The sequence below is a fragment of the Molothrus aeneus genome, chromosome 3, assembly GCF_037042795.1.
Source record: "Molothrus aeneus isolate 106 chromosome 3, BPBGC_Maene_1.0, whole genome shotgun sequence".
NCBI lineage: Eukaryota > Metazoa > Chordata > Aves > Passeriformes > Icteridae > Molothrus > Molothrus aeneus.
In genome coordinates this window covers 28,091,040-28,112,788 of record NC_089648.1, presented here as the reverse complement: position 1 = coordinate 28,112,788, position 21,749 = coordinate 28,091,040, and the positions used below count along the sequence as shown (strand labels likewise).

The window sequence follows — 21,749 nt, the reverse complement described above, 5'->3', positions numbered from 1 at the left end:
CTCCCCAAATATTTTTCACTGATTTGTCGCAATCCTTTCACTATCCTTTCTTTCTTGTGACCATCTTCCTTCTCATTTCTACCTTTTGTTTTTATTTTGTTTTCTTTAGGAACATTACACTCTTGCACTACCTAATTATGATCTTTGAAAAGAATTATCCAGATATCCTAGATATCCAGTCTGAGTTGCAGCATCTTCCAGAAGCAGCAAAAGTCAAGTAAGTCCAGTGCTATTACTTCTCAGAGCTGAAGTTCCCAGCGATTTCTGTTAACTTAGTTATCATAATTTTTTTTAACTTCTGTCTTCCAAACCCATGGCCAGCCTTACAATTGTAATGCCTTTGTTGTACATAACTGAATTGATAGCTTTACTTAGATTTTCCTGTATTTACTTTATTTCTGAATCAGACTTTCTAACTAGGCTGGCTGTTGCTTGTGATTCACTCACCATATTCTATGGCTGTTCATCTAAGTGTGCTATTTTTTCTGGGTAATTGCAGGTTTGTTTCTAAGATAGGGTCAGTTAGGCACAGAGGCTACAGTAAATCTTTTTCAGGACAATTCAGTTCAAACTTTTGCACACATCAGTCTTGTACAGAAATATGGAAAGCATCATACTTTTTCAAAAAAGTCAATGGTCCAGTTCTGGAAGTGTTTGTGAAAAATTACTACAGAAGCCAGCCCCCAAAATACAAATTTTTTTTTCTCTTTCCAAAGCACTGCTCAAAAAATATTATGCATAATATTTACCCACACATGATCCTTCGTGTAAGGAACTAGTCAACAAATGAAAGACAAGTGAAAAATTAATGTATTTTCACACTTAAAAGGCATTAATTAAAGCTTTAGTGGTGTTTTTGAGATGTTAGCTACTGCTCCCCAAATATTTGGAGGGGATGCCTGCTGACTCACAAATAGGTGCTCACTGGTTATCTGGAATTCAAGACTTATTTTTCTCACGAGTCCTAGAAAAAAAAGAAACTCACATTTATATATGATGAGCAGACATTCAGTGTAACATTTGTGCCTAGGGAAGCATGTATGAACATTAACAGTATGTTTCTATGCTCAGTTACAGTGTAAGCTGGCCCAGACTACCATATGGTAGAAGTGCAGATGGAAAAAACTAAGTTTGAACTGGGAGGGAGGAAAAAAAAAAATCACATGTAATTGTACTGCTAATGGGATTTAGTAGTTATGTGGTGTAAGAATCATATGTAGAGATAATCTGAGACTGCAGTGATGTGTGTGCTAAAGCTGTGCTCCTTGCTGGTGTGTCAGCTGATCTCTGCATGGTGGCTGTGGGGCGTATGCTCCTGGCCGAAGGGTCAGGCACAGCTTGCAGGGCAGATGTTCTGAGGGCAGCCTCCCCCTTCCTTCCCAGGAAAATCCCAGTTTTCAGTGTGACCACAGGCAAGCAGGGTCTGCCTCCTTTTACATCTTACATACAAAAAGTAGCACAGAGCATCAACAGATCCCCCTCCCCTCGTTCCCAGTCATCTGGCGTGGCTGGTGCCAGAGGCCGGATCCCAGACGTGATGGGCCAGTGGTCTGTGCTGCTGCACAGTTCCTGTACCCCTGAGTAACACTGCTCTTTTTGTTTTATCTGCTCTGCCTCTGTCTCCTGTGCAGCCTGGTAGAGCTGGAGAAGGAAGTCAACAACATAAAGACTGGATTGAAAGCTGTTGAAAATGTAAGTATCTGAAGGTTTCCAAAGTGCCACAATTACAATATCTCTCTCAGAATCAGGGGCAGTATATATTTTATGATAAGATAAAGTGGGCTTTCTTTTTTCATTCCTTTCCATTCCATTCCAGAATGCATTAACCAAGAAAAAACAAATAAAAGCTTCTCATGTGGAGCTCCTGCTGATGATCTTAGCAAAGTTAAGGCTAATGAAAAGCTTGTTTGATCTCAACCTGGAAAGTAAAAGGACAGTTTGAAAAGTGGCATGGACTGAAAGAAGAAATAAAATTCATACTCTTTCTTACTGAGGGATGGATGTCTGCTGAGCAAGTGTTTCACATGGCTCTTGGAGTAGTAGTAAGCAGGTAGTGCTCTGTTATATGCAACCCTATCTTCTACCCTAAGCACACCTTGGGAAGGCAAAGGGAAGGATAGAAACTAGTTAAAAATGAAGCAGCTGAGCTGGCAAGCAAAGCAACATTACTGCTACTAATGAAAGCTAGTTGTTGAAAATTGCATTGGGTGATTTCTGTGCAAGGATTACCTGTTTACAAGGGACTAACACAAGACCCTCCAGTCCTTCTCATTCACGTGAAACAAGACAGTGATGAGTTCATTTTTCTTTCACGTGATCTGAATTTGCTTTTGCCTCTGCGATAGAGGAAGGTATCTTTGTCCTGTCAGTGGCCCCCAGGCTGTCTGGCTGTTGCCAGCAGTTCATTGTGTAATTAACCAGTGATCCTCCTGTGAGGAAAACCCCCCAAACTTTCCCAAGCTTATTTCTGGATTGTTGGGGTAAAGGAAAATGCAGCAATGAGATGAAATACTGCTCCATACATGGAGTACAGTGTTTGGGAATTAAAAGAACCTGTAAAGGAAAGGCTGACATGGAGTTCATGACATGAAGAGAGGCCCAGTTTTTGGCTCGGACAGACAATTCCCCCCCTTTGAAATGTGAGTAGCTAACTCTGTTTTGCTTTCTTTCATGAGATTATTTGTCCTTTTGCCTTGACAGCTGATTTTTCTTCTCTTTTCTATACATGGGTTCCATGGGCAACCTCTCCTTCCCATACAATCACCATCTTCCTGCCTTGGTCTTCTTCCTGCCATGGTATTTTTCTTCTGAGGCTGCCAGCACCTCCCAGTCTGCTTGCTCAGTCCATGGTTTTCTGGCGTGTAAAAAGCAGCACTGTAGCAACAATAGAAGATCACTGTCAGGTGGAAGGGGGAGGAGGGGAAGGTGTGATTCTTGATTCTCTTCCAGTGTGTTCTCACCACAGCTTTGGCTCCAGTGACTGGTGTTTCTTCAAGGCCCCTTAAGAATAGAAAGCTAAAAATAGTTTCACAGTCAGATGTTCTTAAAGGTACTATGAACCATTTGGCTTCCTGGATTTGCAGCTCACTTCTATATAAAAATAAGATGCATTCATTTTCAAGACATTCATACAGCTGTTGCCTTTGTGTAGGATGTTTCCAGAAGGACAGATAAGTAATGGAAGGGAACTTTGTCATCAGAGCCCTTCTCTCACACAGCAAGAAGATCATAACCACCACTTGAGAAATTACTACCATGGTTGAATCATTTCATCCCTCTAGAGAACCCAGCCCACCAGGGCCAGTTCCAGCCTCTGTGTGCTACTATGATTAGCAGAGATCATTTCTAGAAGATTTAGAGGAATTTATTTTTCTTTGGTGTCACTCTCTGGCTGATTACATAGTCATACTGGTTGCTTGTGTAGATTTAAAGCTTTCTTGCATTTTGAGGTAATTATTCTGCAGGGAAGAACTGAATTTGAAATTGAAGAGCAGACCACCTAATCTTGATTTTACTTTGAAAAACCCTGCTTTCAAGTAACAGTCCCAAATGCCATAGCTTTCAACAGAGAGTAAGAAGACAGAATTGTTATACTCACCTGCCAGAGAAAGGGGGAAGGAGAGAGTGGAGCAACTTTCAGCTAAAATAAGCTTCAAAATTAGAATGAAATTTGAATGAGAGTGACTGAAAAAGAAATCTTAGAAGCATGTGAAGTGATATTTCTTGTATTTGTAAGGTTCATTTAAAAGTGATTGTAACATAGACAAAATTCACTGCAAAATGATGTACTGAGCAGTGCTCCCAGGACTGTCCCTTGTGATCTGTTAGGAAACCAGGAGAAGGGAATTTAATGCAAAGCAGGGGAAGTAGTACTTCTTTATTGTGGGCTTTCTCTGGCCACCTCCACATTGCCTTTCCTGCCCCTTCTCTCCTCTGTGGTCTTTCCTTGTGGTGGTTGCATTCTTTTTCCAACTCACACCAGACCAAAAGATATATCATGTCAGATTTTAGGTTGTTGATGGCCAAAGTAGTTCTTGGCATTCAGCAACACTGTGTGGAGCAAATCCCAAGGTGTTTCTCAGCATAGGTGCTTATAAACCTACCCATTCAGCTCTGTGAACTACTATTTTGATGAGCAGTAACAGAGAGCACCCAACATGCATGGAGCTAGAGCTGCAGCCAGCACAAAAGTATTTTTTTCTAAAGGGAACAGAGGGTCAGATCGTAACTTGACCTGCTGCTTCATGCTGCTTTCCCTACAGAGAAAGTCAGGCTTTATCATTCTCACTGATTATTCAGCCGAGAATAAAAATGAGGCCCAGATTACAATTTGATTGTCCCCATGAGACTCTCAACAGCACACAAGCCAAGCACAGGCATGAGAGACATCCAGTCTCACTATAAATTAGCTAGTTTCAGGAGGTCTGTAGCTCTCTCCATGTTTCAAGCATGATGATTAAAGTCAGGGAAGAGATAGCTATGGGTAATCTTGGCTTAAAACTAAAAAACTTGAGCCAGAAAGAATCTTGCAATCATATTTTTTTCTTTTGGTAGGTAGCAGACAAATAGGTCATTGTTTCCTATGGTTTTATGTATTCTTTTTACTTTTACCATATCTCTTCTTCGCACAATAGCCCCAGTTTCTAACTGTCACTTTTATGGCGTCCAAGATAATGCTTAGGATGCTAACAAATGTTGCACCTGGCATCTGTCTACTTGTCCTTCAGTGGAAGAACCAATTCTGATGTCTTTTTTTGCTGTTCACCTGCTGCTTTTCAGAGAAATAAAGAGCAGATCTAGAACACATTTTCCCAAGTATACAGCATTTTGATTGACCATGGGAAGAGACAGTGGAACAAAACTCACTATTAAAAATCCTAAAGTCACTTGCCGCACAAAGCTCTTTATCATTTGTCATTTTGCATAGGGAAAAAATGCAGCACTTCATGTAGTTGATGCTTAAATTATGAAATTGCTTTAGAAACTCAGCATGTTGATGGCTTTCTTGGGAATGGTTGTCATTTGAGGATAAATAAAACTGTAACCAGGACCTTCCTTCATCCCACCTTGACCTCCCTTCTCTCGCCTAAAAACTTCTGACTTAGTGAGAAAATGGTTTCTAAGTTAAGAGCTCTGGATGAATGTGGGAGCAGAGCCTGCTCTGCAGTGAGTGAAACGGATGGACTTTCCTGCTGCCTTCCTCATCACTGAGGAATCTTTGACACTTGCATGTCTCTATCTCTTCTCTTTCAGGAGCTGGATTATCAGAAGAGACGCATGCGAGAATCAGGGGACAGGTTTGTTCCTGTGATGAGTGATTTCATCACTGTGGCCAGTTTCAGCTTCTCAGAGTTAGAAGACCTTCTCAATGAAGCTAGAGACAAGGTAAGAATTCCTTTTGAAGTGAATAGAGTTTCATCAGCTCAGTCAAAATCCTGAATTAAAATGGAAACAGTGATTTAAGGTGATGGGACTGCCATGAAAACTTAATAGAGACTGAAAATTGTTCAGGATGAAGTTTCTTATTTTTTCTAATGTGGGGTATATCCAGTTAGAACATATTTTAGGATTAAAAGAAGGATCATGCTCTTACCCACTTCTTTCTAATCTTTGCATTATTCTTGTGTGGCATAGAATTGCAGTGGCAGTATCCTGCATAACAGGATACCACACCTTGCCACCTTCCCTTGTGTGGAAGGGAATGCCCTTTAAGCCAATGCTAAGAAAGGGGTCCTTTGTTAGTGATGGTGACTTCACATCTTTTTACCTTCTCCTTCTGACTGCATTCCACTTTGCTCATTCATCGGGGGACATTTGTGCTTTGTCTCTTTCCTTTAAAAATGTACCTGGTAGTTTGGTGTCCTGGTTTTAGCTGGGATAGAGTTAATTTTCTTCTCAGCGGCTGGTACAGTGCTACACCAGCTATGCTTGATCTTTTCCACTTCTCTGTTACTGGGTGTATTTCAGTACAAAGATAGAAATCCCAAACATGTGTGGTTTGTCTGAAGTTTTTGGTTTCTTCTTACACACCCAGAACCATGTGCATGTTTATTCTTCAGGTGCTGCTGCAATCATTTTGTCCTTTCACTGTCTGCACCTCCATTACCAGACTGGTGCACCTAAGGAGGTGCTTGTTCTTTGCTGATGGCTGGAATCTGGCAGTAATCCCTCTGTCTCTCAGCTGAATGAGGAAGAATTTATGTGAAAAGATCATAAGCATATGAAAATGTTTAGAGAAGAGCAAGTTTTAAAGTAAATTATATGTAATGGCAAATCTGCCCTTGTTGGCTGGCATGTTAAAAGTGCTTGGCTATATGAAGCAAAGGGGTTATTTCTTTTGGATTGAATTGTTTCCACTCTGGTGTCAGTCCTTTTAGTGTTAAAGGACCTATTGCATTACTAATGAAAGCTGTGCTATTGGATCAGAAGGCCTTAGATTTTGAAAATATAGGCTGAGGATCTTGACAGTAAGACTCCTCATTCATCCAGTTCCTCTGCAGTAGTGTTATTTTGTGATTCAAAAACATTTCCTCACTGTGAAGATAAAGTTGGTAATAGTGACTTGCAGCTGCAAACGCCGGAGCCACCGGCTGTCAGTGAGGGCTGCCCTGGCAAACACCAGTGGGGCAGTAGCTGTTGCAACACTCAGAGGGCAAAGCTGGGCAGTCCAACACCACAAAAAAAATTCTGGGGAGAATAACATGACTAATTTTTTCATAGTATCATGGAATGGTTTGGATTGGAAGGGACCTTAAAGATCATCTAGTTCCAACCTCCTCCCCCCAGCCATGGGCAGGGACACCTCCCACTAGATTGGGTTGCTCAGAGCTCCCTCCAGCCTGGCTCTGAACACTTCCATTTTTCATTGTTGTCATATTGCTTGAGAAAATTCAAACTACTTCCAGTATAATGATGTTCACACCATACTGGCTCTCTAAGCACAAAAAAAATACTTTACATTCTGTGACCCCACTAAATTTACTGAGAAAAACTTGTTTTTTCTCAGTGGTCTTTGGTTTTTCTCTTTTTACTGAGAAAAACTTGGTTTTTCTCTTATGGTCTGGGGGCTTTTGTATTATGACTGGGTAAATTTTTCAATTTCATTATAGTTAAGCAGACATTTCTGGAAAGATATTCACTCTGTCCATGGCTTAGACTGCAAACTTTTGGTTTGGTGTTAAAGAGGGTGGTGCTCCTTTCTTTTTGGCACACCAGGACAAAAACCCAATGCAGATTCTTTATAAGTTCAGTTGGGGGTTAAAAATCAGCAAGTGGTACATGTCCAGCGCAGCAATGCAAGTTTCCTTGATCAGACACTTTCAGGAAAAATGCCATTCTTTTGCTTTAAAAATAACCAGAGAAACTCCCTGCAGACAGAGCAGTATGTCTGGAAGTTGTTGTACGCTTTTTTAGACATAGCCAACATAAAGCACTCAACATAAAGAGATGTTTTATTTTAATGACTATAACATGCTTAGGAAACGTTACTCTACCTTCTCCTCACACACCCTTGCTATGTTTGAACACACACCATTCCAACTTTTGCTCAACCTATGGCTTTGGTTCTTCCACTGGCAAAAAGCTGCTTTTGGATTCCAGTAAGGGAACTGTCTGTCCTAACCAGCGTTGAGCCATTTCTCATGTTTGCTTCATATTATTTTGGCCCTCTCTTCTTCCTCTTTTTCCTCTTTTCTTTCTTAAAAAAGAAAAAAAAAAAAAAAAGGAAAATTTCAACAAACCAGATGTGCTTTGCAAAGCTTATAACATCTTCCAACCTCAATGGGCTCTCTGTGCTTGTTGAATCACAAGCTTTTTTCTTACCATGGAGACATAATGGAACTAGACAATTAAAGGAAGAGAAGGACCAAGACATCTGATTATCCTGTGCTTTTTTTTTTTTTTTGATTTCTCAAAGCAAAGAAAATTGAGCAAAAAAGGTAGTAGGGCAGGGAGGACTTTGAACAATATCCAAATGAACCTAGGAAGAGCTGGTGTGACTCACAGATTTATTAATAAAAATGAAGCCCTAGTTTTAACAGCTGGAGTTCAATATCCTAAATTTAGATGTGGTTAATTGATTACCATGAGTTAATCAGAGCCATGTTTCCTCAGCTGGGATTTAAAACAATATAACTTATCTTTTCAAACTGGGGAAATTTTATATTTTTTAAAACTTTTCCAATATTAGCAAAAGTAATTTCTTTAGTGATGGAAACAATCCATTACCAAGATGTGGTGCTGACCTTCTCAGCAGACAATATTTTTCACAATCCCATGCAGTACCTTTTTGGCCTTTTTGCTTGAACAGAACCATTCAAAGTCCGTGGCCACGGGGAGGAAGTGATATTTTAAATTTAAAGGGCCAGGTTGTCAGATGCAGGCATCCATGTTTGCAGAGGAAGCCTTGTAACTGTACTTATCTTCATGCAGTAAACAGATGGCTCCGTTAAGAACTGATTAAAAACTTAGACCAACTCTCTAAACAGGCTTTCTAGCACAGCTGGTTCTTGTTCTTTTTGTGTTTTTCTCACTTTCAATACCACTTTATTAGGGAGTATATAGATTAGATCAAGGGATAATGTTTTCTGCCATTTCCCATAAACTGGAAGGTGGGGGCAGGAGAAAGTGAAATTCTGCCCTGGAATCCTTCACCAGTTTTTATGTGTTTGAACATATGAAAAATTGATTTTTTTTTTTAACATAAGAAAGAAGAGGTTGAATTTTATTAATGAAAATTTTTTTCTGTTTCCTGTGGGAAAGCAATGAAAATGCCCAAGCAGAGGAAGAGTAACCTCCTATGGTATGAATTTTGTTTTCCTACTTGGAAAAGGTGCCATTTGTCCCATATGAATCTTTACTATGTACTTAAATATTGACAGGTATGAACTTACATCACTAGACTTCCTCAGAACTGTTCTGCTTTGTGCTTGGTTTATAACAAACCTGTTTTTAGGACACTCTGGATCCTGTTAGGAGTACAAAGTCTGCTTGGTCAGATATTGCCATCCCTGTGCTAAATGTCAAACTTAAGCCTGTCTGTAGAGATACTGTGAAGACTACTGCCTGGGCAAGGTGGGTAGGAAAAGCGTCTATTTCCAGTCTTTCTGATGACAGTTCCTCTCAAGCAAGGTGTGAGAAAGGAGTTCAGAATCTGCACATACATTTTATAAGCTTAGAGCCTAGAGTAACTGTTTTGAAGAACAGAAAGGCAGTGAAAGCTTGCTGAGTGAAAACCATTTAAGAAAATAGTCATTGATGGCTGAATGCTATGAAGCACAAAGAAATGCTATAGTCCAAGTGCTAGTTATAGGCTGTGCATTTCAGTTATGCATTTTGGGGACTGGTGTCTTCTGTCAGCCCCTGGGGAAATGAATAAGGACATGAATAAGGAAATGAATATCAGGACAGAGACTGAGGATTCTACAAAAGACACCACTAGCCATTTGGTAAATAAATCCACACAGCTGTTGTACAGTAACTTAGAACTTCAGATGCTGCAGTGCAGGTTGGCATCTTACTTATGAGAGTAGTTTAAAGCACTTGTAGCTCAATGTAACTGTTAAACTCATGGGAGAATCCTTTAAGAGCATTTAGGCACAAGAAGAGCTGGGCCCAGCCCTGCCTGAAATTGGCAGGCCTCTTTCCATTAACTGATCTGCCCCATAAAGAAAAAAGGCATTTATTTGACCTGCCTCAGTACCGAATTGTTGTCTTCATAAGAGCACACTCAAGAGTACTTGTCTGAGGAATACAGTTCACGTTCCATGGCTGCATGGTATAATTCAGTTGTGTATTGGCTCTTCCTCCAACAGCAGACAGCACAGACAGCAGGAAATTTTTATCATGGCTGTTTGTCCTTCTCCTCATAGAGCCCCATTCCTGCCATTTCCAGAGGTCTTCTGCCACTGTTTAACATTTCATTGGCAAGCACAGCAGAGTTTGTGTGTGCTGCTGTCCCGCTTTCCCTCTCCTTGCTAAAATGGCTTTTTAAAATAAACAACTGTCTAAACGATTTGCTTTGGCAAGAGGATAAATTCAGTGGAAAGTTTGGCAGAGGAAGCAGAACTGGCACTGAGCTCGTGGACCTGTTATATCATGGAGCTTGGGGGCCCTTATGGTGCAGAAATGAATTTTTTAATAAAAAAAGATATACCATTCTGTGTTACAGTGGAAAACCTGCTGAAACACAGTTTTCCATTTTGCTTTTGCCCATGTCATCTGTCCCCAGATGACTTCAGGAATAAGCAAGTTTCAGCCCTTGTTCCACAATATTAGAGCACATCGCAAAATTCTGGGAAGCATTTTTCATGCATGAGGACTTAGCTACAGATTTCACAACTGTGCACAAAGCTGGTGCTGTTTGGCAGGGAACCTGCCCATGGAACAGTTAAGTGATCTGTACATGGTGACACAAATCCCATCACAGAGAGGGCTGGGATCCAGAGCACCTTCCTCTGTGCCACTCTGCCTCTTAATGCCCTGAGTGAGGCAGGCAGTGTGATTTTAGCCACGGTGGGCAGGTAGAAGCCTGGACTTTGTGACAGCATTCTGGGGGCTGTCTGTGGCAGCTCACTGCCCCTCATCCCAGCACCGGTGTTTGGAAAAGCACATGTGGTCACAGACCTAGAATTGCAGAGAAGTAGAAGAAGTAATAAAGCCAGAGGGGTCTGTTGTAGTTTAAACAGTGAAAAGACAGCATGTGTCTCTTTACAATAGTGCATTACATTAGTGCAGTTGTTGTACAGATGAACTACAGGTGAACTGCTTTTGCCATTTGCTATATCAGATCAGTGGGGCGACACTTTCTGTTCTGTAACCAGTGGAGAACACAAAGCTCAGAAAGGAGGCATGAATTCCCAAGCCACATCATGGGCAGAGCTGGCAGCAGAAGCTGGATCTCCTGACTTGCCTTCCTCTGCTCAGTCAGCTTTTTTTCCAGAGAGGGTAGAGAAATAAGGAGAGTGTTTATTTCAGTGAAGTCCAGATTTTTCCTTTTGTAGTTATTTTAGGTCATCCAGCTCACAGAGTTTTTGCTTTTTGTCTTTCACTGCTTTACAATAAGTGATTGTGACCTCCTAAGCTCTGTGTTACAGGGCGCCAAAGACAGGCTGTTCTCAGCCTCCTTGCTGCTGCTTAGAGACTGCAACACCTTAGACTCATGAGTGTGTCTGGAAGGCTCCCAGGCTGCTGAGACTTTCCAGCACAGCAACACTGTTCCTCCTCGGAGTGGCAGTGGGGAGGCAGTGGCAAAAGCCCCTCTTGCCAGTGTGACACGAACTAGCTGGTCCTAGTAGTTGGGTGACAGGCCTTGTGCAGAACATTTGCAGACAACACCACCCTCTAAAGGAGACTTCTATGTATATAGGATTCAAGAGCTCCAGGCAAGGAACCTCTGCCTTTTCGACCTCCAGCTTCCTTAAGTGACTAGGAAACCCCTGTGGACATTCATGGACTCAACCAGCTCATTTCTGTGTGCCCTCTCACTCACTTTTGCTGAGCACAGGAGGTACATGGGATGGAGGAGTGCATTGCAAGGTGCAACAGCCGTCTCCTGTGAGCTGCCCCTGACTTCAGGCTGTGCAGCAGTTGGACAAGCCTTCCTTCTTGCTGGCAGCTCTAGTCACTGCTCTTAATTTATGCTTTACTTGCAATTTTCACAGGAGTTAATGACAAATTAGGTGGGAAGAGATTCCAGGTAGCACATGCCCTGTGAGCAATGAGCTTCAGGTGATCTGTGTGTTCAAGCAGTGGTGGCAATGCCTGTGCTGAAATCTTTCTCTGGCACTTTTCTGCCTCCCTGGCTGATTGTCACACTGAAGCAAGCAAGATGAGAAAATAGAGCATATGGAGATGCTTTATCTCCTTCTGTGGTATTTACAGCCTGTATGCTCTCTGCCAAAGAGCTGGTGCTGGTTCAGTGTGGGTTATTGTAGACTGCTGCACTTCCCCAATATTCAAAAAGCCTATGTGTGTATTATATACAGATAAAATTACAGAGATGAGTGGGGAGAGGGTGTAGGTGTGCATACTTTGGGTATGTCTTCAGAGGCTTAAGAGAAAAGGAGTTAAACAGAGAAGTAATCTGTTGCTGTTTCTATGTGGTGTTTCCTTCAACTCCTGCCATGTTTGGTAGCTCAAAGCAATTTGCATTTCTTCCAACACTTTTTTTCCAAGATTCTTTGGGTTTCTTTGTTTGTTTCTGGCTGAGAACACAGCCTTTTTAAAGAAAGAAAAAAGAATCTATTGCTTCAAACTGCTTTGTGGGCCTGGCAGGGATAGCAGAGAAGGGGAGATGCTGAATCTCTCAGGCTGTGCCAGAAGGAAGTTGCTTTCTTTGGAGATTTCTTCCCCCTGCAGTTGACTGGGAGACATTGTTTATGCTTTACCTGGTGCAGGGCCAGAGGGGTTTATAAGACCTGCTTCCAAATTCATTTTGTGCTGGGATCAGAGCCTGAACTGTTCTTACTGTCTTTTCCATTCTGCAAGAGCACTCACATAAGGAAAGGGAAACTGGCCTGCGTTAGTATGGGCTGAAAACATGCCTCAGAGAGCTTGAGGACAGTCCATAGCCTGGTTTGGTAAATGTTGAGGTTTGTAAGGATGCTCTGCTGCTCTGTGGTTGTGTGCTAAAGTGCAAGCAGGGAATGTGCCTCAGGACACAAGTCCTGTCCGGAGGGTGCTGCAGCCCAGAGGAGTGTGAGGGAGGGTGGCTGGGCAATGGATGGATGTGTGTCCTTACACAGCACTTACTGTACATGTGTACATGCTGCTGACAGTTTATATGTGCTTGCATTTGAGTGCATTTTGGTGAGCAATGAGACCTGCTTGGGAGTGTGAGAGTGCAAAGGAGAGAGTACAACTACTGCAGGACTGATGTCCAAGAGCCAGGGGTTGCTGTGAATTTACCATATCCCATCAGGACTGCCCTCTGACTGAAGTCCTGCCAGTTGGCTGCCTCCATATGTGTCCTGCAGCCTCAACATTTGCCTTTTAAAATAAAAACCACTTGTGATGTATTCACTCTCTTTTAAGTCTGCCTGGGAGCCCTGGCTGCTTTCCTTGCCCCTCTCTCATGCCTTGTCTGTCTGTAGTCTCCTCTCTCCTGGGTAACACCCTGACTCAGAGGACTCCAGAGAGAGGGATGACATTGCAGAAGGTTTCTGAGAGGATAGACTGTAGCTTTATTGCAAAAAACTTTTACCTCCAGGCATTTTAAAAGTGGATTTGAAGGGAAGATGGAAGGGAAAAGTATGGAATAAAACTATTTGTTTCCCCAGCTAGCTCACTGTCTTCCATGCCCTGGTTGTCCTGCAGCTGCAGCCAAGATGTGGCCACAGTGTCATCCTCTGAAATTACTCTGCTGCCCTCAGGAACTAAAGATCACTTTTTGTATCAGTGGACAGTTAGTGCTCTCCCAGCACTATTGCTGCATGTTGCCCAAAGGATATCCAGGAGACTCTTCAGGAATGGAGGCACCTGCCTTAAGGAGAGGCACTTCTATTGTTGGGGGTAGTTTCTACTCTTGCCACATGAATACTCAGAGGGTATTGAATTACTTGGTGTGGTTACTCCTAAGCTATCCTTGCTGTCTTCTCCAAACTGCCTCCTTAATTATGGCTCTTGTGTTTTCTGCCCCCTTGACAGTATGCCAAGGCACTGAAGCATTTTGGAGAGACCGAGGGCAAGATGCAGCCAGATGAATTTTTTGGCATCTTCGACACTTTCTTACAGTCATTTGCAGAGGCCAAGCAAGATCTGGAGAATATGAGGAAGAAAAAGGAAGAGGAGGAGCGCAGGGCACGCATGGAGGCCATGGTGAGGATCTGGGCACAGGAAGATGTTTCCTTCCCTCACCTTTTCATGCCTTGAGAGAAATTCCAGTGCTCATGTCCTGTCACTGTTTTATGTTCTTCTCCCTGACACCTCTCTTTGGAATAATTCTGTTCTTATATATGACATTTTCCCTGCTGTCTGTTTTGTCAGCTCTCGAGGATGTACTGTTTGACTCCCAGATTACCTCCTTTTGGATTCAGATACCAAATCTAGCCCAGGCATTTTTGCCCTGGCACTTTGCAGGATGGGGTTGCCACCACCCCATGCCAGACTATCCTGCTTTTGGGCAGCAAGCAGAGAAGCCAGATTTCCTTCAGTCCTGCCAAGCTGGTCAGCTTCCAGTCAGACTCCATCATCATCTGCTGTGTGCCTGTCATCTGGCAGTGCACAGTGACACAGCAAATGCCCTGGCACCTGCTGCAGCCCCCACACTGGCACTGTTTGTCTCTGGCCAGCCTTAATGCCTTCATTACTGGGGCCGTGTCTGGCCTTGACATGGCAGGAGAGCTTTCTGTGGGTTTTGCTGCTGGGAGACAGATGTGTGTGTCCCCAGGGGTTCGTGTGAACCAGCCTCCCCCTCTAACCCCAGCCTCTGTGCTGCCTGAGAACTCAGTCCCTTGCCTCCTTTCACCCTGCTGATGCCTTAGCCCTTGCTGCTGCCATGGCCCCAGGCCGCGCTGCGGGGAATTGCTTGCTGATTTAAATGTTTGCTGAGCCAAAAGCAGTGGGTTTTGCCTTTCAGAAGAGGAGAGAGGTAAAACACCGGGATTCCAGCAGCCTTACTGTTGGACGCAGGGATAAAATGCCAGGACATAGGCTCAAGTTTCCTCTCAGCCAGCCTGGAAAGTTCAGGGCCCACTGTTAAAGCACTCTAGGATGGTTTCATAGGCCTAATACGCCATGAGGGAGGCCTTATGGAAAGAGTCTTCCTGCAGTGTGGGGCTAGCATTTGGAGAGTGAGTGACCTGCTTCTCAATAGCCACCATCCCTTGCCAGTGCTACTGATTCTGGAGCTGAGCAGTGGAAAGAGAGAGCTGAGCTGGCACTGTCCTGCTGTAAAATTAGTGCAAAACAGCAGCAGCATGGAGAGATCCCATGTGTCCTCTTGCTGCAGGCCAATTGTGCTTTGTGAGGCAGACGTGTGCTGCTACTCATTCCTCATTTCTCCTGCTTTCTTCTCGCCTGTGTAGAAGAGAAGCCCAGCATGGCCTCTTGTTGCTCTTGGCACAGGTGATGGCCTTGTGGATAAGCTCCTACTCTTTTTTCCCCTTAATCTGTGCTGATACGTTTTAGCTACTTCTTGGCAGTGTACCTAGTGACCTGGCATCTTGATTAGCTAATCCTAAAACTCTGTGTCCTTCTCCACAGCTAAAAGAACAGAGGGAGAAAGAGAGGCGACAAAAGAAAGCAAAAGCTGGAAGCATCTCTGAAGAGAGTGGGGAGTTTGATGACCTGGTGTCAGCATTAAGGTCGGGTGAAGTCTTTGACAAAGACTTATCCAAGCTCAAGCGTAACCGCAAGCGTTCGGGGAACCAAGGCTTAGAGACAAGCCGTGAGCGGGTGGTGACAAAGCTAAATTATTAACTACAAGAGGAAGAGAAATAATCAACCAAAAGAAGGTGTTGAAAAAGTGCAAAACAAGGAAGATGAATGTGTGTGATGGCGCCTGGCTGACAGCTGCCCCAAAGGCTTTGGTCTGTAGCTAGAGACATTACCTTTCCATGATCAGCTTTCTTCTCACCCCTCTCTGTGCTCCTAATTTGAACCATTATAAAAGTGCCTCTGTGGATCCAGCAGGGCCTGTGACTGGGCCATGCAGAGCTGACAGATTTGCTTCTGGGAGTTTGTTGTGTCATCAAAGGCCTCATGGTGATGACAGAAAGTACTTGGGCCTTGCGGACAGCCTCACAGCTGGAACAAGATAATTTTATGTGTGCCAAAGTAAAAACTAGTCATGATCTCCATCTTGCTGATAACAAGGAAGACTAATTTCAGACCAACTCTGTAAAAAACTATCACTTCTTCAGGATCTAGACTGGCCTTCAGGGGTTTGTTGGGATGTGGTTCTCAAGTTTCCAAACCCTTCTAGAACTGGATTTTATAAGCCATTGATTAGCACCTGGAAAATGCATTTTAGCTCATGTCCTGTATAGTATTTTTGTGTGGCCTACACTGTCCAAAGCAAGTGAAGCTTAGAAAGAAGTCTTCAGTTTCTGTAACAAAATGAAAATCAAGAATCAGGATCAACATACAATAATTTGCAAGAGTCTTTTGGATTCTGCTTTGCTAGAAGGAGTTTTCTGGAATTTCTTGGTGGTTGAGTCTCCAGGCTGTGAAATGCATCTTCTTGGAAAGAAACTCTGGCTTTCCTTTAGAAAACTAAGCCACTGCCAGGTTGGGATTACAAGTAGATGACTGTAGAGTTTGTTGTCATTGCTGGGGGCTGGCAGAGAATCAGTGGAAAATTTCTTATCTTTCTGTGCAAGATTGGAAATTGGGAGCTCCCTAGTATCATCCACAGGTCTCCAGTAGCAAACAGTGAACAGGTTCACTGGCTGCCAGAAGTGAGATTTCTTTTCCACTTGATGCTAGCTGTGATTGCTGTTGGCATGAACTGGTCTTTCTGTTTAACAGCCTGGCCACCACTGCACACACCCCACTCCTGCTGAGGGGAACCACATCACTCAGAAAGGTATGAATGGTGTCAAAGGAGAGCCTTGGAGCATGCTGACTTTTTCATTTTGAAGAAATCACTTGGGATAAACTAAGGGAGAGCTCCATAGTTAAAACTGAGAGTTTTTCAAGGAGGACACAGAATTGTGTAAGCCAATCAGGCTTTGGAGTTGAGTTAATTCAGAAGAAACAAATAAATTTGTAGTTAAGTTACATGAAATAAGCAGAAAAGCAAAGAACCCAAGAAGAGGCTTGAATTCTGTGTGTCTTCATGGTTCTAGGAAAGGAATTGGATTGTGTGGGCTGTCATGGCCTTTTTTTTTACCTTTTTTTTTCAAACTTGTCTTCTTTTTTTATTATCTTCCCTGGAGAAGGAAAAGAGGAAAAGAAAGAATGGTGATGGATTCTTCCTCCTAGACAGGAAGAAAAGAGAGAACATTTGAGAAGAGGGACCCACCATCTACATATTGCTGCATTAGTGGATAGCACAAATGTCAAGGAATCCCAGGAAAGTTTAATCGTTTGGTTTGATTTTTCTCTGAATGTCTCTTAACCTCAGGCTCTGCACTGAGTCTGCAGAACAGAACTTCCTCTGCAATGCACACTGCCTGATCAGTATTACACACTACAATGTTGGAGAAGCAAACTGTGGTGGTTTTCTGAACACTTTGAGAGTTAAATAATTATGTAAACTATTAAAAGCAAAAAAGAGAATTGAGAGAAGAGAAGCAAAAAAGTCAGAATTGTTAAACTCTGATGTTTCATTGTTTACTGGATTTTGAGTCTCCCACCCCAGAATTTCCCTGTTTAGGACATTCCAGACTGCCGCGCCTCTGTATAATACTCATCGTAAAGAGCTGGTATCTTACAAGAGCTGGGTGCATTCTCCTCCCTTATTATCCCACTCCCCTTCTGGGATTAGCTATTAACAGCAATGCCTATTGCAGTGGACACAAGCACCTTGTAGAAGAAAGACTATTTCATAAAGGTTTTTGAAAGTTTAAGAAAAAAATCTCACTTTTTTAAGCATTTTTATTTTAAATTACAAATGGATTTTTAGAAATGTCTCTTGTAAATTATATTAACAAGCTCCTTGCTGCTCCCTGAAGTAGACTTGCTATATATCCCAGCCCTTTTGTTTGTCTTGTTTTAAAGCATGCCATGTAACCTATGCCATGTAAGCCATATGAGAGGTGGTAATATGTGCCAAATTGGTATACAGTTGAGTTTAGATTTGAATAATCCCTGAATTCCAAAGATTATGCTTTTAGGCATTAGAACATTGTAGGGCTTTTTTCCTCCCTCTTTGTTCTCCCTGGGTTTAGGACTCACCCAGAACTTCACGTGTAGTGCCAAGGTCAGTCCTAGTGCAAAATGATGTGCAAGTACAGCTGCTTGCCTGTTCCCCAGGTACTTGTTTGATAAGGCAGACTGTCAGCATGGCAGCTGCCAGAGAAGAAACACCTCAGGGCAAACCCTTTGAATATAAATACAGCATTTCCCCTGCCCCAGTATTTGTCAAACCAGGTTTGTGCTGTGCTTTCTGAAACTGAAGTCACTTTGCCAGGCACAAATGTAGCAAAAGCAGAGAGAGTGATAAATCCTCTGTCCCTTTGTGTACACAGTTCAGCCCTGATTTTTTAAAGAGGTCCTGCATGATGGTACGCAACAACACTCCAGCCACACTGGGAGTCAAAGAAAGCTGCTATAGTTTTGCCACCTCTTTAACTCATACATTAATAATGAGAGATTGTGCAACTCCTGTAAATCAGCTGTGGGATCCTTAAGGGAATGGACAGAAAGCTCAGAGTCATGCCCCGATTCAATGCAGCTCAACTTTCTCAGCACTCCAGCGCACCAGGCTCCCCGTTTTGAATCAGTGATGGTGGCCAAAAGTTTTGTTCAGTGTGCTGGACAGTCCCCCAGGCTCTTGACTCCATGGTGAAAGTTCATAAAGAAGGTTTTGGAAAAGCTCAGTTTCACACTGAGGCAAGCAGTGTTTTCATACAAGTGGTGACAAGCAGAGTGGCCCATTAAATTACCAACTGTATGAGATGAGGTTACGCACACAGAAGATAAGGAAAAAATTGGCTCTGCTGTAGGGCCTGGCATCAGATTCTTGCTGAAGTTTGTCCATGTTTCTCATCTCTTGGGTACTATGAGTGCATATAATGCTCTCTTCTTCAGCAGTTGTACTTGAGTTGCCAGGTGCTGAAGGAGAAAGGAAAATCTTATTCCTGGGTAGGTTTAGGAAGCGGTCTGAGGTCTAACATCACTGAAGAAGCTGGAGAAGAGCTAGGGTCTGCTGTTGTCCTTGCACCTGTGCATAGAACCAGCAGTTGGAAGTAAGTAGAGAAGAAGGAGATGTGAGAAAAAAAGGCATAATTGAGGGCTTGTTCTGCTTTCTGCAGAAATACAGTAGTTGCTGACTTTATTATGAAGTTCCTCACACCTAGAAGAGCTACTTCTGAAGTCTCCAGAATTTATCCCTAGAGGTTTAGTGCTCACTCACCTCTGCGTCTCTGCACTGTTGCTGTGCAGGTTGCATGAGGATGAGCCCAGAAAAGACTGAAGAAGACTCCCTCCCCCTTCCACTTGCTTTGAACTGAGTCGCTCTTCTCAGTCTATTGTGTCTCTAGAAATGCTACAAGGTAAAGTGACTTCAAGGAGCAAGACTCTTCCGTGCTCTGTATCACAGCCATTGTCCAGGCACCAGTTCCCTACGAGAGCAGAAGTAGGACTAGTGTTCAGGGCTGAGAGACTTCCTCACTAGGGAAAAAACCTGGATGTCCTTCAGAAGCATTTCTGTAATGTGTTCACAATGTCTGAGGAAGGGAAAGGAATTGCAAAGGATCCTGGTGGGAGACTGTGGGGCAGGTGTTTCCATAATGATCAGCCCCACTGGCTAAATCTTTCCTTTTCTTTAGGAAAGATCACACTTTGAGCTGGGTTGCACGGGAGAAGCTTGTGTCAGGAGTTTCTGTGAGGGGAAATGAGATCCGTTGTACAGTAGATGATGTACATGATATATGCAGTTTTGTTTCTAGGTTGGTTGTTTTGGGTTTTGTTTGTCTGTTTGTTTGGGGGTTAAATGATTTAAAAAAAAAAAGGTTTTAGGAATCTCTAAGGGGAACCTGTAAATCTGACACCTCTATTTATTTTGCCTTATTTTAGTTTGCTATGTTTGTATGTATGTATGTATACACTGCATTACAGCAAAGACTATTGAGACCGTGCCAGGGCATTACACCAGCTGGAGAGCTGGCTTGGCTCCTGTGCCAGCTGAGCCAGGCCAGGGGATGCAGGTGAGCAGTCTTGGTGTGGGAAGGAAGGGAGGGAGAAAAAAAAAAAAAAACCTTTTGGCTTTTGTCATAATTACTCTGCCTCTGGTGATCCTGGTTCTTGGAAAGCTCTCATTTTGAAGCTTGTGGTGACCTGATGGAGGCTGGTTATTTTAGACCACTTTCTACAAAAAATGTTTGTTTTTTATCATGCATCATGGTGAGAAGATAGAAAAGAGTTAAGGTGTATAGTTGCACGTCCAAACTTCACCCTTCCACACAGATTTGGTCCATTATTCCAGAGAAGCTTGGCTACATGGCCAGAAGTGGTTGATGCCCTGTAACTTCTCACCAGATTTAACACACTAGTGAGAAAAACTGGGACAGTTCTCCTTCCTCAGAGCTAATATTCCTCCCTATCTTTATGGCCAAAGAATGATTTCATCTACTTTACCTCTTTCCTCCTCCAGCCCACCTCCTCAGGTTACCTCAGGTAAGCAAAATCTTTATACTGATTGGTTTGTAGCCCATGGAATCTCTGGCGATCAGAAGGTGTTTGGCCATGGCTCCTTGGATTCTGTGCTTGACACAGGAGGTTTCTGATTGCCTGCCATGCAAAGAGGTAGTCTCCATTGGCCATCCTTGTTTCTCTTATAAAGGTAGAAGGGGCTAACCTGGATAACACAATTTGGCCAACTGAAAATATAGAATTTATATATTGATTTACATAATGCATAAAAAAAGCTATCTACTAATCTAAGTAGTAGTTGTGATGACCAGTATTCTCTGAAGCTGGCCAGATTTGCTCACTGTGCCTGCTGAGAAGGATGCCTGTCTATTGTGGTATTTTGGAAACTCATTTAATGAAAGAGTCCAGATAGTTCCAAACTGGAGTCTTCTGTTATGGGTAGTAATGTAGAATTGATCCACAGTAACCGGTTCACGTTGCTCTGGTTTTACATCAGCAGAATTAAAAGTAAGATCTGGACTAAGACTCTGCTTTAGACAGTTTTGTAAGAAAGTAAGATGTTCTACCACAGCTCATGTAGGGCACGGTCCTTTCAGCCTCCCCCACTAGGAGCTCTGAGCCAAGTGATCTAGAAAAGCCTCTTTGAGGACAAGCCATTTGCCCCCTTCCTGCTTGCCTTTAAACAGGCTCTTTAAAGCTCTTTGCAGTTTTTAGAATTGCGAGGGAATGTTCGGTACCTGAGCTGCTCTGTGCTCAACACCTCCCTTCCAAGTCATCCCCACCTGCAGCCATTCTGCTCCCCTGCAAGCCTGCTCAGCTTGAAACTCGCAGGCCACTTTGGGAGGTGGCCCTGCCTGCCAAGCTAGAAAGTACAGTGCTGCTTACTGAAGTGGGAGGTTGTGTGCTGCTGTAATGCCTTGGCCTATCCTCATTTCTTCGTCAGTTTAAGACTATAGGTGAATTAAATGTACAAATCCTGTAGTGTCCTTTTTATCTGTATCTTTTTATAAGAATATACTGTAATACTAAAAAGCAAAAGCAAAAAAAATTAAAGATATATTGCCCCCACTGTGTCTCTGTACATTTCTTGGTAGTTTCATTTTCTGTGCATTTTGCCACAAAGTTCCAATAGGTGAGTCAGGGTCTGGGTGCAGGTTTTTGTTAAGCTCTGGGGTTTTGGTCAAGAGTGTGCAGCTCTTTAGGTGACACTGTCACTGCAGAGCTGGTGAGAAGCTCCACAGGTTGTTCTGGGGGCACAAGCAACACCGTGGAACACAAGCACATTCTCCCCACACTGTGCAATGGTGAAGAGCTGATTACAGAGCCAGCAGGTTACCATATCCAAGGGTCCCCTTAAAAAGCTCTCTTTTGTTCCTATTTCAGAACTACATATGGTACACAGGAGTTCACTTAAAGAAAAAGAAGAAAGTAAGATGGTCCTGATATCTAGGAGTTCATAATCCATGGCTCGACATGACTATTCCAAATGAGGA

The 21,749-nt window shown here is 43.0% G+C and overlaps 1 protein-coding gene across 1 annotated transcript in view; it reads left to right on the top strand.

Moving 5' to 3' along the window:
- Positions 1-21,324, top strand: part of DAAM2 (dishevelled associated activator of morphogenesis 2) — a 120,391-nt gene extending 99,067 nt beyond the window's left edge. Inside the window, exons 21-25 of the mRNA XM_066546542.1 lie at positions 110-217; positions 1,632-1,692; positions 5,254-5,385; positions 13,645-13,815; positions 15,202-21,324. Coding sequence (XP_066402639.1) covers positions 110-217; positions 1,632-1,692; positions 5,254-5,385; positions 13,645-13,815; positions 15,202-15,417 — 688 coding nt within the window. The 3' untranslated portion in view covers positions 15,418-21,324. The remainder of the gene's footprint in view (positions 1-109; positions 218-1,631; positions 1,693-5,253; positions 5,386-13,644; positions 13,816-15,201) is intronic.
- The last annotated feature ends 425 nt before the right edge of the window (positions 21,325-21,749 follow it).